The sequence below is a fragment of the Diabrotica virgifera genome, chromosome 6 (genome assembly GCF_917563875.1).
Source record: "Diabrotica virgifera virgifera chromosome 6, PGI_DIABVI_V3a".
Classification (NCBI taxonomy): Eukaryota; Metazoa; Arthropoda; class Insecta; order Coleoptera; family Chrysomelidae; genus Diabrotica; species Diabrotica virgifera.
In genome coordinates this window covers 53380146-53391574 of record NC_065448.1, presented here as the reverse complement: position 1 = coordinate 53391574, position 11429 = coordinate 53380146, and the positions used below count along the sequence as shown (strand labels likewise).

General features: G+C 36.6%; 1 protein-coding gene across 1 annotated transcript; it reads right to left on the bottom strand.

Moving 5' to 3' along the window:
- Nucleotides 1-2930: 2930 nt before the first annotated feature.
- LOC126886069 (uncharacterized) lies at nt 2931-10035 on the bottom strand. The gene is made up of 2 exons (XM_050652911.1): nt 9966-10035; nt 2931-3628 (listed from the first exon to the last, which is right to left on the bottom strand). The coding sequence occupies exons 1-2, from the start codon at nt 10033-10035 to the stop codon at nt 2931-2933; spliced, it is 768 nt and encodes a 255-aa protein (XP_050508868.1).
- Nucleotides 10036-11429: the final 1394 nt, after the last annotated feature.

The window sequence follows — 11429 nt, the reverse complement described above, 5'->3', positions numbered from 1 at the left end:
GGGAAAGGATGATATTGAGACGCGTATTCAGAGGAAGGAAGAGAGAAGACGGGTATAGTATAGTATATGGCTTAACACCCCATGTGGGGTTTCGCCGCTTTCGCTTTCTAGATCCATTTTACGGGGTGGATCAGTCCCCATGATCATTGTATTTGTTCACTAATATGTCTCCATTTCTTCCGATCTATTGCCCTCTCTTTCCATTTTGTAACTCCTGCTCCTCTTAGGTCCTCCTCTACTTCAGTTAACCATTTAGATCTGGGTCGACCACGTCTCCTTTTTCCTCCTGGTTGCCACAATATCATAGCTTTTGATACTGATTCTGGTCCTTGTCTCCATATGTGACCTAGCCATTTGGTTCTTTGTACTTTTATTTTCTTTACTATATCTTCACCATTTAATTCTTCTAAAATTTCTGTATTCATTCTCCTTCTATAGTCTTGTTCTTCGATTTTCACTGGACCCAGTATTGCCCTTATTATCTTTCGTTCATTTATTCTTAATTTCTCTTCTTCTTTTTTTGTCATAGTCATGGTTTCTGCTGCATACATCGTTATTGGTCTTATTATTGTTTTATATATATTCATTTTTGTTTGTTTGGTCAATATTTTACTCTTTAGTAGTTTTCTATTTGCTTGGAATACCCGGTTTGTCGCAGTTATTCTTTCTTCGATCTCCGTTTTTCTTTCCCCTTTGTTATTTATCATAACGCCCAGGTATTTAAATTTCTGTACTTCCTCGAATTTTTTATTTCCTATCCTTATCTCTCTGTTTTGTTCTGCTTTTACGAGTCTCATTAATTTTGTTTTCTTTTCATTAATTCTTAGTCCCATCTTCTTTCCCTCTTCTTCTATCTCCATTAATAATTTTTTCATGATTTTTCGTGTTTTTGTTACTATCGCTATATCATCTGCATACGCGATTAGTTGGTAACCTGATGCTCTTAGGTTTCCCTTATGGATCTTTCTTAACACAAAATCTACTGTCAGGTTAAATAGTGTTGCTGACAGTGAGTCACCTTGTCTCACTCCTTTATTTATTTCGAATTCTTCTGTTTCCCCTTTTTGTGTTAGGATACTTATTTTTGATTTATTCATAGACATTTTTATTAGGTTTCTTAGTTTTTTACTTACTCCTTGATATTTTAGGGCTTTCATTATTTCCTTTCTCTTTATTGAGTCAAAGGCTTGTTCAAAGTCTATAAATAATATTTCTATTTCATGTTGATGTTCGTGTGCCTTTTCCATGATTTGTTTAATGGTATGTATTGCATCTGTTGTTGATCTGCCTTTTACGAAACCGCATTGGTATTGTCCTATGATATTTTTTGTTTCATCTGTTAACCTTTTTTGTATTATTGACGATAATATTTTATAGGCAACGTTTAATAGTGTAATACCTCTATAGTTCTTACACTCATGCTGGTCGCCTTTTTTATGGATCGTTATAATCTGTCCAATTTCCCACTCGTTCGGCATTGTCTCCTCTTTCCATATTTTCTTAATCAATTCATGTATTTTTTCATGCAATATGTCCCCTCCGTATTTTATTAGTTCTAGATTTATTCCGTCCTTCCCAGGTGCCTTTCCATTATTCCCTTTCGTTATAATGTTTTTTACTTCTTCTAATGTTGGGTCCTGTGTGTTCGTTAGAGAACATTAAATAAGAAGAAAAAGGATACCTACTCTGGAGAAATGGGAAAGGATGATATTGAGACGCGTATTCAGAGGAAGGAAGAGAGAAAACGGGTAGGAGAGAAAAATCAACAACGAATCAATGACTTTGTACAAAAAACCTACCATCACCAGGTTCGTTAAATCACAAAGAATCAGATGGCTGGGACATGTAGAAAGAATGGCAGTGAACAAACTGCCTAAACTAGTTATGACCAGAAAACTTCCTCTTATAGTGCCTATTTGTTTCGAATATTGGCGATCATTCTGGCTATAATTATTTTATTAACTGATGCTTTAAATAGATTAGTTGTTGTTGTGGAGAACCATTTCCTCAGGTTCTTTAACCATGATACTCTTCTTCTTCTTCCAATTCCTCACTTTCCAAATACTTTACCTTCAAGGATTACCTTCAGTAATCTGTATTTAGTGCCGTTTCTCATTATGTGTCCGAGATATTCTAACTTTCTCCTTTTAATGGTATACATCACCTCTCTTTCTTTGCCCACTCTTCGTAATACGGTCTCGGTGGTTATCTTGTCCGTCGATGATATCCTTAGGATTCGCCTGTATAGCCACATCTCGAAGGCTTCAAGTTTTTCTTCATTGATTCAGTGAGTGTCCAGGATTAAACTCCGTAATATAATATTGAGAAAATATAACATCGTAGGAGCCTTATTTTTATCTCCAGATTAAGGTTGTGGCTTTTAAAGAGTTTGACCATGTTATTGAATGCACTTCTAGCCTTCTCTATTCTACATTTTATTTTTTGTGGGTGATCCCATTGTTCGTTTACTATTGTTCCAAGATAGTTATACTGTTTTATTCGGTCCACTGGTGTATTATTGATAAGTAGTTGGGCGTCTCTAATTTTATTTTTGCTGATGATCATAAATTTAATTTTACTTGAAGTCCAAATCTTTCACTTAGGGGAACCCGGGGCGGAATGGCACGTCTAATGTTGATGCCTTGGCTAGTCAACAAGTTTTTATTGAAAATGAAAACAAACTGCAGAAATGAATTAATCAATTATTCTTAAAGATAATAAATAGAATAAAACTTTAGAAAAAATAAAAAAAGTTGACAATTTTACTTGATACGAAAAGTAGTTCACTTTTCCCGTTCCGCCCCGTATGCGGGGCAGAACGGGATTTAATTTTTTTAATAGGTTTTAATGAATACAGTCATAAGGAAAGCATGGAAAAAAGTATAATTAGTGGGAAATAACTTTTATTAATATTACGCCTAACACAATTTTTAATTTACACATAATTCACAGATGAAAACTGATTCATCATCCTCACTATCTACGTCTGCACAAGAATTATGTGCCCAACTGTAGCACGATGAGCATGCTACCCATCCTTCATTGGAAGTTGAATAGAAGTCTTGGCAGTATAAACACTCGGCATCATCTTCAGTGTCACTGGAATCAGAGTTTCTTGTCTTGTCTTTCAGATCTTTATTTAACAACACCCTCTTCTTTTTAACCACTTTCTCTTTAGTGGCTTTACTTCCGTCTTTACTGAAGCTGACTTTTCTTTTTACTCGCTCTACTTTTTTAGCCGCCTTAGTTTTTGTTTCTTCCTTGGCCTTTTTCAACTCTTCGAAATATGGCGATAAAGTCAGGATAGCTGTTTTTCCTTTTTTTCGAGAAGTTCTTTTCTTATTCTGTTCCACTTTCGGTATCGGTAGAACATGTTGAGGAGAAGCAGTCGGAAATGACGTTAGGTTACTTTTACCTGAAGGAATTTGAACAGGATCTGGCATCCATGAACACTGAGGAAGAACGGGTAGGTGTTCACCGTTAGATGCTGGTGTTTTAGAGTTTGTTCCGATGAGTTCAGTGGTGGCATCATTTTGACTAATTTGTTCCTCCTCGGCTACTTCATTTGTCGTTGACAAATCATTGGCATTTCTGGGCTCCAAATTATCATCTATTTCTATTTGAATATCTGTTGGTGCAGATGGAAGGAAATCGTCTTCAGTAAATGCATTAACATCTAGAGGCCAAATTGCTGTTTTCTTGAAGCCGTTCAGTGCTGTCTTCATTGTAGCTGCATTAATAAATGCAGTTCCAAACAACGATGCAATCTGAAATAAAGTCACTACTTTTCCAGGGTTTGATCTTAACCATCTTCGCACTTCCTCTTCATAATAAATACTAATAGGCCTCATCAGTGAAACATCTAAAGGCTGAAGACGGTGCGAACAGTGGGGAGGAAAGCAGAGCAATATAACTCCGTTATCTCGAGCAAGATCAATGAGTTCAATGTTCTTCGTATGTGTCGAATGTCCGTCGAACAGAAGCAAAACAGGAGCATCTTTTGTGGCCTTAGAAAAATATATAAATTTTTTAAACCAACTGACAAACGTTTCGGTTGTAATCCATCCCGAGTCGGAGACTTCTGCCCAACCTCCAGGTGGCAAACCCAACTCGAACTCTTGCTGCTTCCGTTTCCTGGGGAAAATTAACATCGGGGCCATGTAAGATCCACTGGCAGAAAAACACAACTCCACAGTCACAGTTTCACCTCTCTCAGATGATGTTAGCGTGCCTACCTGCCGTTTCCCTTTCGTTGCTATGATTTTAGAATGTCCTTTTGGATTCACGCTAATTCACAATCTGGTCTCATCACAATTAAAGATACGATCAGAATTCAGTTTATATTTATCAATGCATTCTTTTAGAAGAGATTGGAATTGTGCTACAGCTACCCGATTAAAGCCCATCGCACGAGCTCCAGAGGTTGCCTCAGGTTTTCTTATACTTAAATCGGGATGTCTCTTCAAAAAGCCATTAATCCAGTCTTGTCCTGCTGTTTGATTAATTTGGTTAAAATTATGAACGATTCCATTGCGGTGTGCCAACTGATACGCTAGCCTGCGTAAATCTTTCATGGATAATCCAAACAATCTTTTTTCCATGTTTTTAACGTAATTAGCAAGTTCTAACTCCTGCTGTTCATTGAAAATACACGTAAATTTTCCTGACTGTTTGTTAATGCGAAATTCCGGACTATCCCGCTTTTTCTTCACATATCGAGCCAATGTTGATTTTGGTACACCATATTGGGACGAGGCTTTGTCTAAACTTGTATTACCGTCAATTACTGCGGATATTGCCTGTTCCATAGAATCTACAGGCCAACTTTGTCTCTCTGTTTTTCTAACATAATTTCGCACCATATGTAACAAGAAAACTTGAAGGTAGTTTTTTCTTAAGCAACAAAAGATAAAGCGGGGCGGAATGAGACATGTCTCATTCTGCCCCGTACCGTTCTGCCCCGAAGTTCGTTATTTCGAATTTCAAAGTTTTGTGAGGTTATATAGCAATATTTTAAAGAACTATGGGGGTTTACAGCAAGCTAAAATGTCTATTTCAATAGTACATAATGCTGAATAAGCAATAAGAAAAATTTAACCACCTACCTTCAAATCTTAAATGGACAAAATATGCAACAAAACAACTGAAATTCACAAATACGTTATAAATAACACCTTCGCTTCGCAGTGAACAATGGCGACTACCAGATACAGAACTACTCATCGGAGCGTAGTTTACTACCAAATATCGTAGATGGCAGCATAATACACACTTCAAAAAATACAAATCTCATTCTGCCCCGCCGGTCCATTCCGCCCCGTATTCCCCTACTTCATTTACTTTGTTTATTAGTTGCTGTAAACTGTTCAAACTGTCTGTCTGCAAAAATAACGATGTCGTCTGCATAGCGGATGTTGTTTAGGCGTTCTCCATTTAGAAGTATTCCATGTTCGCAATTTTCCAAGGCTTCACTAAATATTTCCTCTGGTTAAATAATATAGGTGAAAGTATACAACCTTGTCTAACACCTCGCAGAATCTGGATCGCTTCCGTTGGTTCACCTCCAAGATTCGTTCTTATTGTGGCTGATTGGTTCCAGTATAAATATTGTATTATACGTCGGTCTTTATCATCCATTTGGGCTTTTGTTAGAACATCCATCATTTTTCGATGTTGAACTGTATCAAATGCTTTTTGGTAGTCCATAAAGCAGGTGTAAATATCGCAAGTCATATCTCTGCATTTTTGAAATAAAACCTGTAGACTAAACAGTTCATCTCTTGTACCTACGCCTTTCATGAATCCAAACTGTGTGTCTTGTATTCTCTCTTCGCATAGCTTGTATATTCTACGATGTATAATTTTAAGAAAAAGTTTTAATGTATGGCTCATTAGACTGGTTCTCCTTTTCATCAAAAAATAAATTTCGTATGTAATTTTTCCAGGTATTGATAGTCTCTTTGTCCACGATTATCTCTCCGTTGTCATTAACAAGTTTACTTATTCTTCTGGTTTTAAATTTGTCTGTAATTTCTCTTACCTTTTTATGCACGTTGAAGTCATTTCTTGTCATTTTTTCTCCAGTTCTTTCTGTTTGGCTTCTCTGATTTTTCTCTGTATCTCTCGCTGTAATGTTTTATACATGGAGTTATCGTTCTTGTTTTTCCTTCTTTCTTCCATTAGTTGCAGAATCTCTGTCGTCATCCACGTCTTATTCTTACCTTCTTTGTTCTTCATAAAAGTATCTTTAATGTCGCCTATCGTTTTATTAAGGGATTCTATCTTATTTTCTGTGCTTTCCATTGTATTATCGATTTCTTTGAATTGTCTATTTAATGTTTTGCTGACTATTTCTTTTACTTCGCTAAATTTCAGTTTTCTTATGTCATGTTTTTTACAGTTTTTCCGCGTATTTTCTTTAACTTGGTTCTATACACGCCCACTAGAGGATTGTGGTCAGATTGAATATCAGCGCCTGGGTAGGTTTTAACACTGTTGAAACTATTTCGATATCTTTTGTTAACAAGCATATAGTCTATTTGATTTCTTATAATAACCTCTTCTGCGTTGTCTTTAGGCGATTTCCACGTATACAGGCTTCTAGGTGGTAGTTTGTAAAATGTGTTTAGCACGATTAAGTCATGCTCAGCTGCAAAGATACTCATTGTTTCTCCGCGTTGATTTCTCTCTCCTAATCCATGTGGTCCAATATGTTGCCCTTCTTTTCCGTTACCTATTTTCGCATTGAAATCTCCCATGACTATAAGGAGTTCTTGTCTCGGTATATCTCTTATAAGGTTGCTTAATTGTTTGTAGAATTCTGATATCTCTTCATCACTGTGGTCTGCTGTGGGTGCATAGACTTGAATGATGTTTGTATTCACCGGTGACGTATTTATTTGTAACAAGATTCTATCGTTCACTGGTATGAAATTGATGACATGTTTGGCTATACTTTTATGTGTGATAATTCCAACTCCATTTTCATATTTACCATTTTCTGATCCTGAATTGTATACTCTGTAGTCTTCTATGTCACAATAACTTGAGTCAGGCCACCTCATTTTGCTTGTGCCCATTATTGCTATGTTCATGCGTTCCATTTCTTTGATTGCGCATTGGATTTTTCCTGATTGAGCCATCATCCTAACGTTCCAAGTAGCTATCCTCTTCAGACAATTCGTGTGGATTTTTCTTAAAGGTGTGTTATTGGGTATTTCTCAGGGATTTTGCATATTAACGACCTGGGACGCCCTGTGGTCATGGGAATGACCTCTCTTGCCCGATCTTGGTCTTCGATGTCCATGATCAGTAAGCGAGTTTGTATTGAGTTGTACAGCCATTATGATTGTACTAGAGATATCCATAGGGATATTTAATATAGTGGTTTCCTCGTTGCCTTCTATATTCTTATATCGTTGACCAAACCATTGATTCTTCCGCCTTTGGGGCCGGTTTCTCAGCCCCAGGACAAAAGAGTGCCCTACCACCTACCAACTCGTCCGCCCGAAGCCGATGGTCAGTAGGTGGGGGATTGCTTATACCGGCAATCACTCGGTTCCTAAAAGCAGGGATAGATCCCATTCCAGCTGGCAGAACCCAGAAAATTATGTAAATGAATAAATTTTCTGCACTAAACTTAATAATAGAAATAACAAACGACAATACTAGAGAAGAGAGTAAGACAAGAAGCAGAAATTTAATTGGGAGAAGATCAAGCGGCATTTAGACCAGGAAGATAGACAAATGACAACATAATATAATATTGGGAACCTAACGGAAAGAAGCATAGACGAGAGGGGAAACTAGTATTCAATTCATAGACCTAAGAGCAGCATTGGACACGATAGAAAGACAGATTATAGGGAAATGCTTGAGGAAAATAAATGTATTGAAAAACATTACAGAAAGTACTTACAAAGAGATAAAGGAATAATACAAATAATAGGGGAAAAATCAACGAATTTAATAGGAAGAGAGGGATTAAACAAGAAAATAATCTCAGCCCTTTGCTATTAAATAATAGTAGTGAACGAATTGATCAGAAATATTACAGTAAGAACCAACCAACTACAGAAAATAATAGAATACCATAGATTACAACCGGTAACAACAGAGTCCTTAATGTATGCGGATGCGGACGACATAGTACTAATAGCAGATTCCGAGAATAAAATGCAGAAACTAATGGATATACGGAGAGGACAAATAGAAGAACCAAAAATGGAAATAAACTAGGAAAGAGTAAGATAATGATAATCAACGGCAAAGAAGATAAGGAAGATAATGAAATAAAGATAAAATGTAAAAACTCAGAACTGGAAATAGTTACAACTTACGAATACTTGGGAAGTATAATTACTAATGACGAAAAAATAGACTGAGATATAACAAATAGAGCAAAGAAATCAAACAAGTTTATACTATGCGTTAGCTCCAATACTGGTGAAAAGAGAACTTAGAAGAGAGAATAAGATAAAAATATATAACAGAATAGTGATACCGACTATGCTGTATGCAAGTTAAAACTGGACAATTCTGGAAAAACATAATAGCAGGACAAACCTAAGAACCAGTAATGACTAAAATAGCAAATAGATAAATGAACTGGTATGGGCATTTGATGAGTATGCAACCCAACAGAATTAAAAGAAAAGTCCACGAAGCAAATAATGTCGTAAAAAGAAAAAGAAACTTACCAAAAAAAATGTATAGAGCAAGTAGTAGAGACGGGAAAAGTTAAACAAAATCACTGGAGCAATTGAAAATACTGGCAGGAAATAGAAAAGAATTGAGTAGATGGGTAAATGGAAATTAAAGTAGCTGGCCTAAATCCGACACCATGATAGGGTAGAAGGAAGGGGAGAAAAAAATAAAGAAAGAAACAAAGAGAGAAAAAGAGAGAGGGAGAGAGAGAGAGAGAGACAGAGAGACAGAGAGAGAAAGAAAGAACAAAAGGTATTGTAAAAATGTTTCAAAATAATGACTCATTTCTCTACATATTTTGACAAATTTAAGCGCCTACTCTTTTAAAACCGTCCAACCTCAATCCACCCTAAAATACTGTCAGCGCCAATAAATCATTAATACAACAGCAATTATTCCATAAAAACCCTCTATAAATGAGAATTTATTATCCGTAAGTGCGACTAGCAAATTAACAAAGTGCAAACCACCACTATATTCTAGGCACGAGTTTTTTACCCCCCAAAAGTACTTTTAAATCCAATACCTCTTTTTTAAATCTGTCACCGGTGACTGTGTCATAATTTGAAAACAGCACTTTCACGTTCTATGTGATTTACTGACTCAAAGAAATCTCATTGTGGTAAGTTTTTAAAAACGCTGAAAACTGGAATCGCAGCCCCTACAATTCATTCTCGAGGGTTTTTTAGTAAAAAACTCGCATGTGCCGTATGGCTCACCTGCCCTGGGGTGTACTCTTGAAAGCGCGCTACCAGTAGGGTATTTAGGTTTCGAAAACAATCGAAGAACAATTATATGACAGTTTAGAATCTAACAGAAATAAAACTCAAGAATGTTATTTGTTCAGAAGTTATCATCAATTAAGATTAAAATTCAAATTTAAAATATAAATAAACTACTAAATTACTTACTACATACTACCATTGATTAATAAATAATACATATTGTGGAATACATAATGTGGAATACATAATATTGTGGAATACATAATAGTGGAATATTTATAATCAATGATACTACATGTCGGCAGCCACGGATCTAGAAATTCATAATAGGGGGGGACGGGGGCAGATTTACCGAAAATATTATTATCATTATCCAGATTTAGCCGTACGGCTCACGTTCGATATTGCGACGTATTGATAACAAGGAAGATGGTGGGTTTGGAGAAGTAGTAGTTTACTGGGTAATATCCTGGTGCATAATATTTCCTACTGAGTCATGGGCCATGGCGTTCTTTATAATCGGTATCGACTAACAGCTCTGTGAGCCCGCTGTAAGATGTTGGATATTTTCTTTTTGCTTGACATCCATATCGCCTTTTGTCATTTTGGACTTGAGCGTCTTTGACTACATATTTCTGGTAATTTTTAGTTGGAATAACCTGATCTTGAATGGCCACTAGGAAACCCCCTGTTTCGGCAAATATCCTGAAGTCAACCAATAGTTCGACACTATATTGCCGACATATTTTTGGCTGATCTCATTGAGATGTCGCACATGCAGAGGTTTACTCATTCAGGTTAGCATTTTTTCTGGCTTAGAAAGGTGCCAGAAAGCAGCGCTGTTTCATCTACTGCCCAAACTGCGCTATTTAAAGTTGATGGTAGTGCCGCAGTAATGTTATTCTTTCTACTGCACTGAGTGGATGATATTTTTGTGCCTTTTGTGAGAAGTGTTCTTGTTTTCTGTTGAAGAGCAGTGTTTTCTATATCTGTTTTTGACCATTTTAAACCTCCATTATTTCAGATTTAGGCACACGGCTCTTACTTCTTCTAAGGGGAAAATTCACTCATCCCAGATACATACGGTATCAAAAGTATTGAGCTCTAGTGGCGCTCTTTCCGTGCTATCGAGCCCTAGGTGACTTGGTATGCTCGAGTATCTCCCAAAAATTTTCGTGTAATGTTCAAAAAGTGGTACAGCTTTCAATATGGTCTATCTATAGATATGTTCATTCTGACCCAACTATTTTATGGTTTCTAGAATGTTCTTCGGAATGATTCCAGTAGTAGAGAGAATAATAGGTATTGTCTGGTACTTCCAAATCTACGTAGTTGGCGATCTTTTCGTTATATTTGACACGTAGATTATTTTTGTTAGGTATCGCCATATCAATTAATGTTGTTTGTCTCATGAATTTATTGACTAATACGAAATATGTTTCATTATTTGACACCGCTTGGTTTGTAATCCCAGTTTTGTAATTGTCATTCTCAAGCATACTCTCAGGAACGTATTGATAATATAGAATATAGGAGATGGAGGAGTCCCACTTTGATAGCTATCTCTTAATGAAAGATCTTTCCTACTGAGTCATGCCGTTCCATATATTCAGTTGCAGCAAACGCATAAATTAATAATTGCATAAATTAATAATTCAAATATTAGTGCAGTCACTGAAGGTGGATATGAGCTATTACCTCCGATTTCGTTGAACCTCCATAGATTATTTTTGTCGCCTACGGCACTACAGCCCAAATTGAGCTTTGACCTCCTTTATTTTTTGCCTCCACCCTTGCTTATCTGTGGCTGCTCTTCTCCATACACGGACTCCTAAAAGGGCTTGTGAGTCGTTGTTTACTGTGTCTTCCCAGCGCTTTCTTGGCTTTCCAACCGGTCTCTTTCCCTGCATTCTAGCATTCAGTGCTCTTTTTGGTAGCGTATCCTCTCCCATTCTTATCGCATGTCCGGCTCATTGCAGTCTTTGTATTCTAATGAAG

Coding starts and splice junctions, on each gene's coding strand:
- LOC126886069 (XM_050652911.1), bottom strand. CDS start 10,035: ATGACAAAAGGCGATATGGATGTCAAGCAAAAAGAAAATATCCAACAT. Junction 3,629..9,965: donor TACAGCGGGCTCACAGAGCT/GTTAGTCGATAC, acceptor CTGCACCAACAG/ATATTCAAATAGAAATAGAT.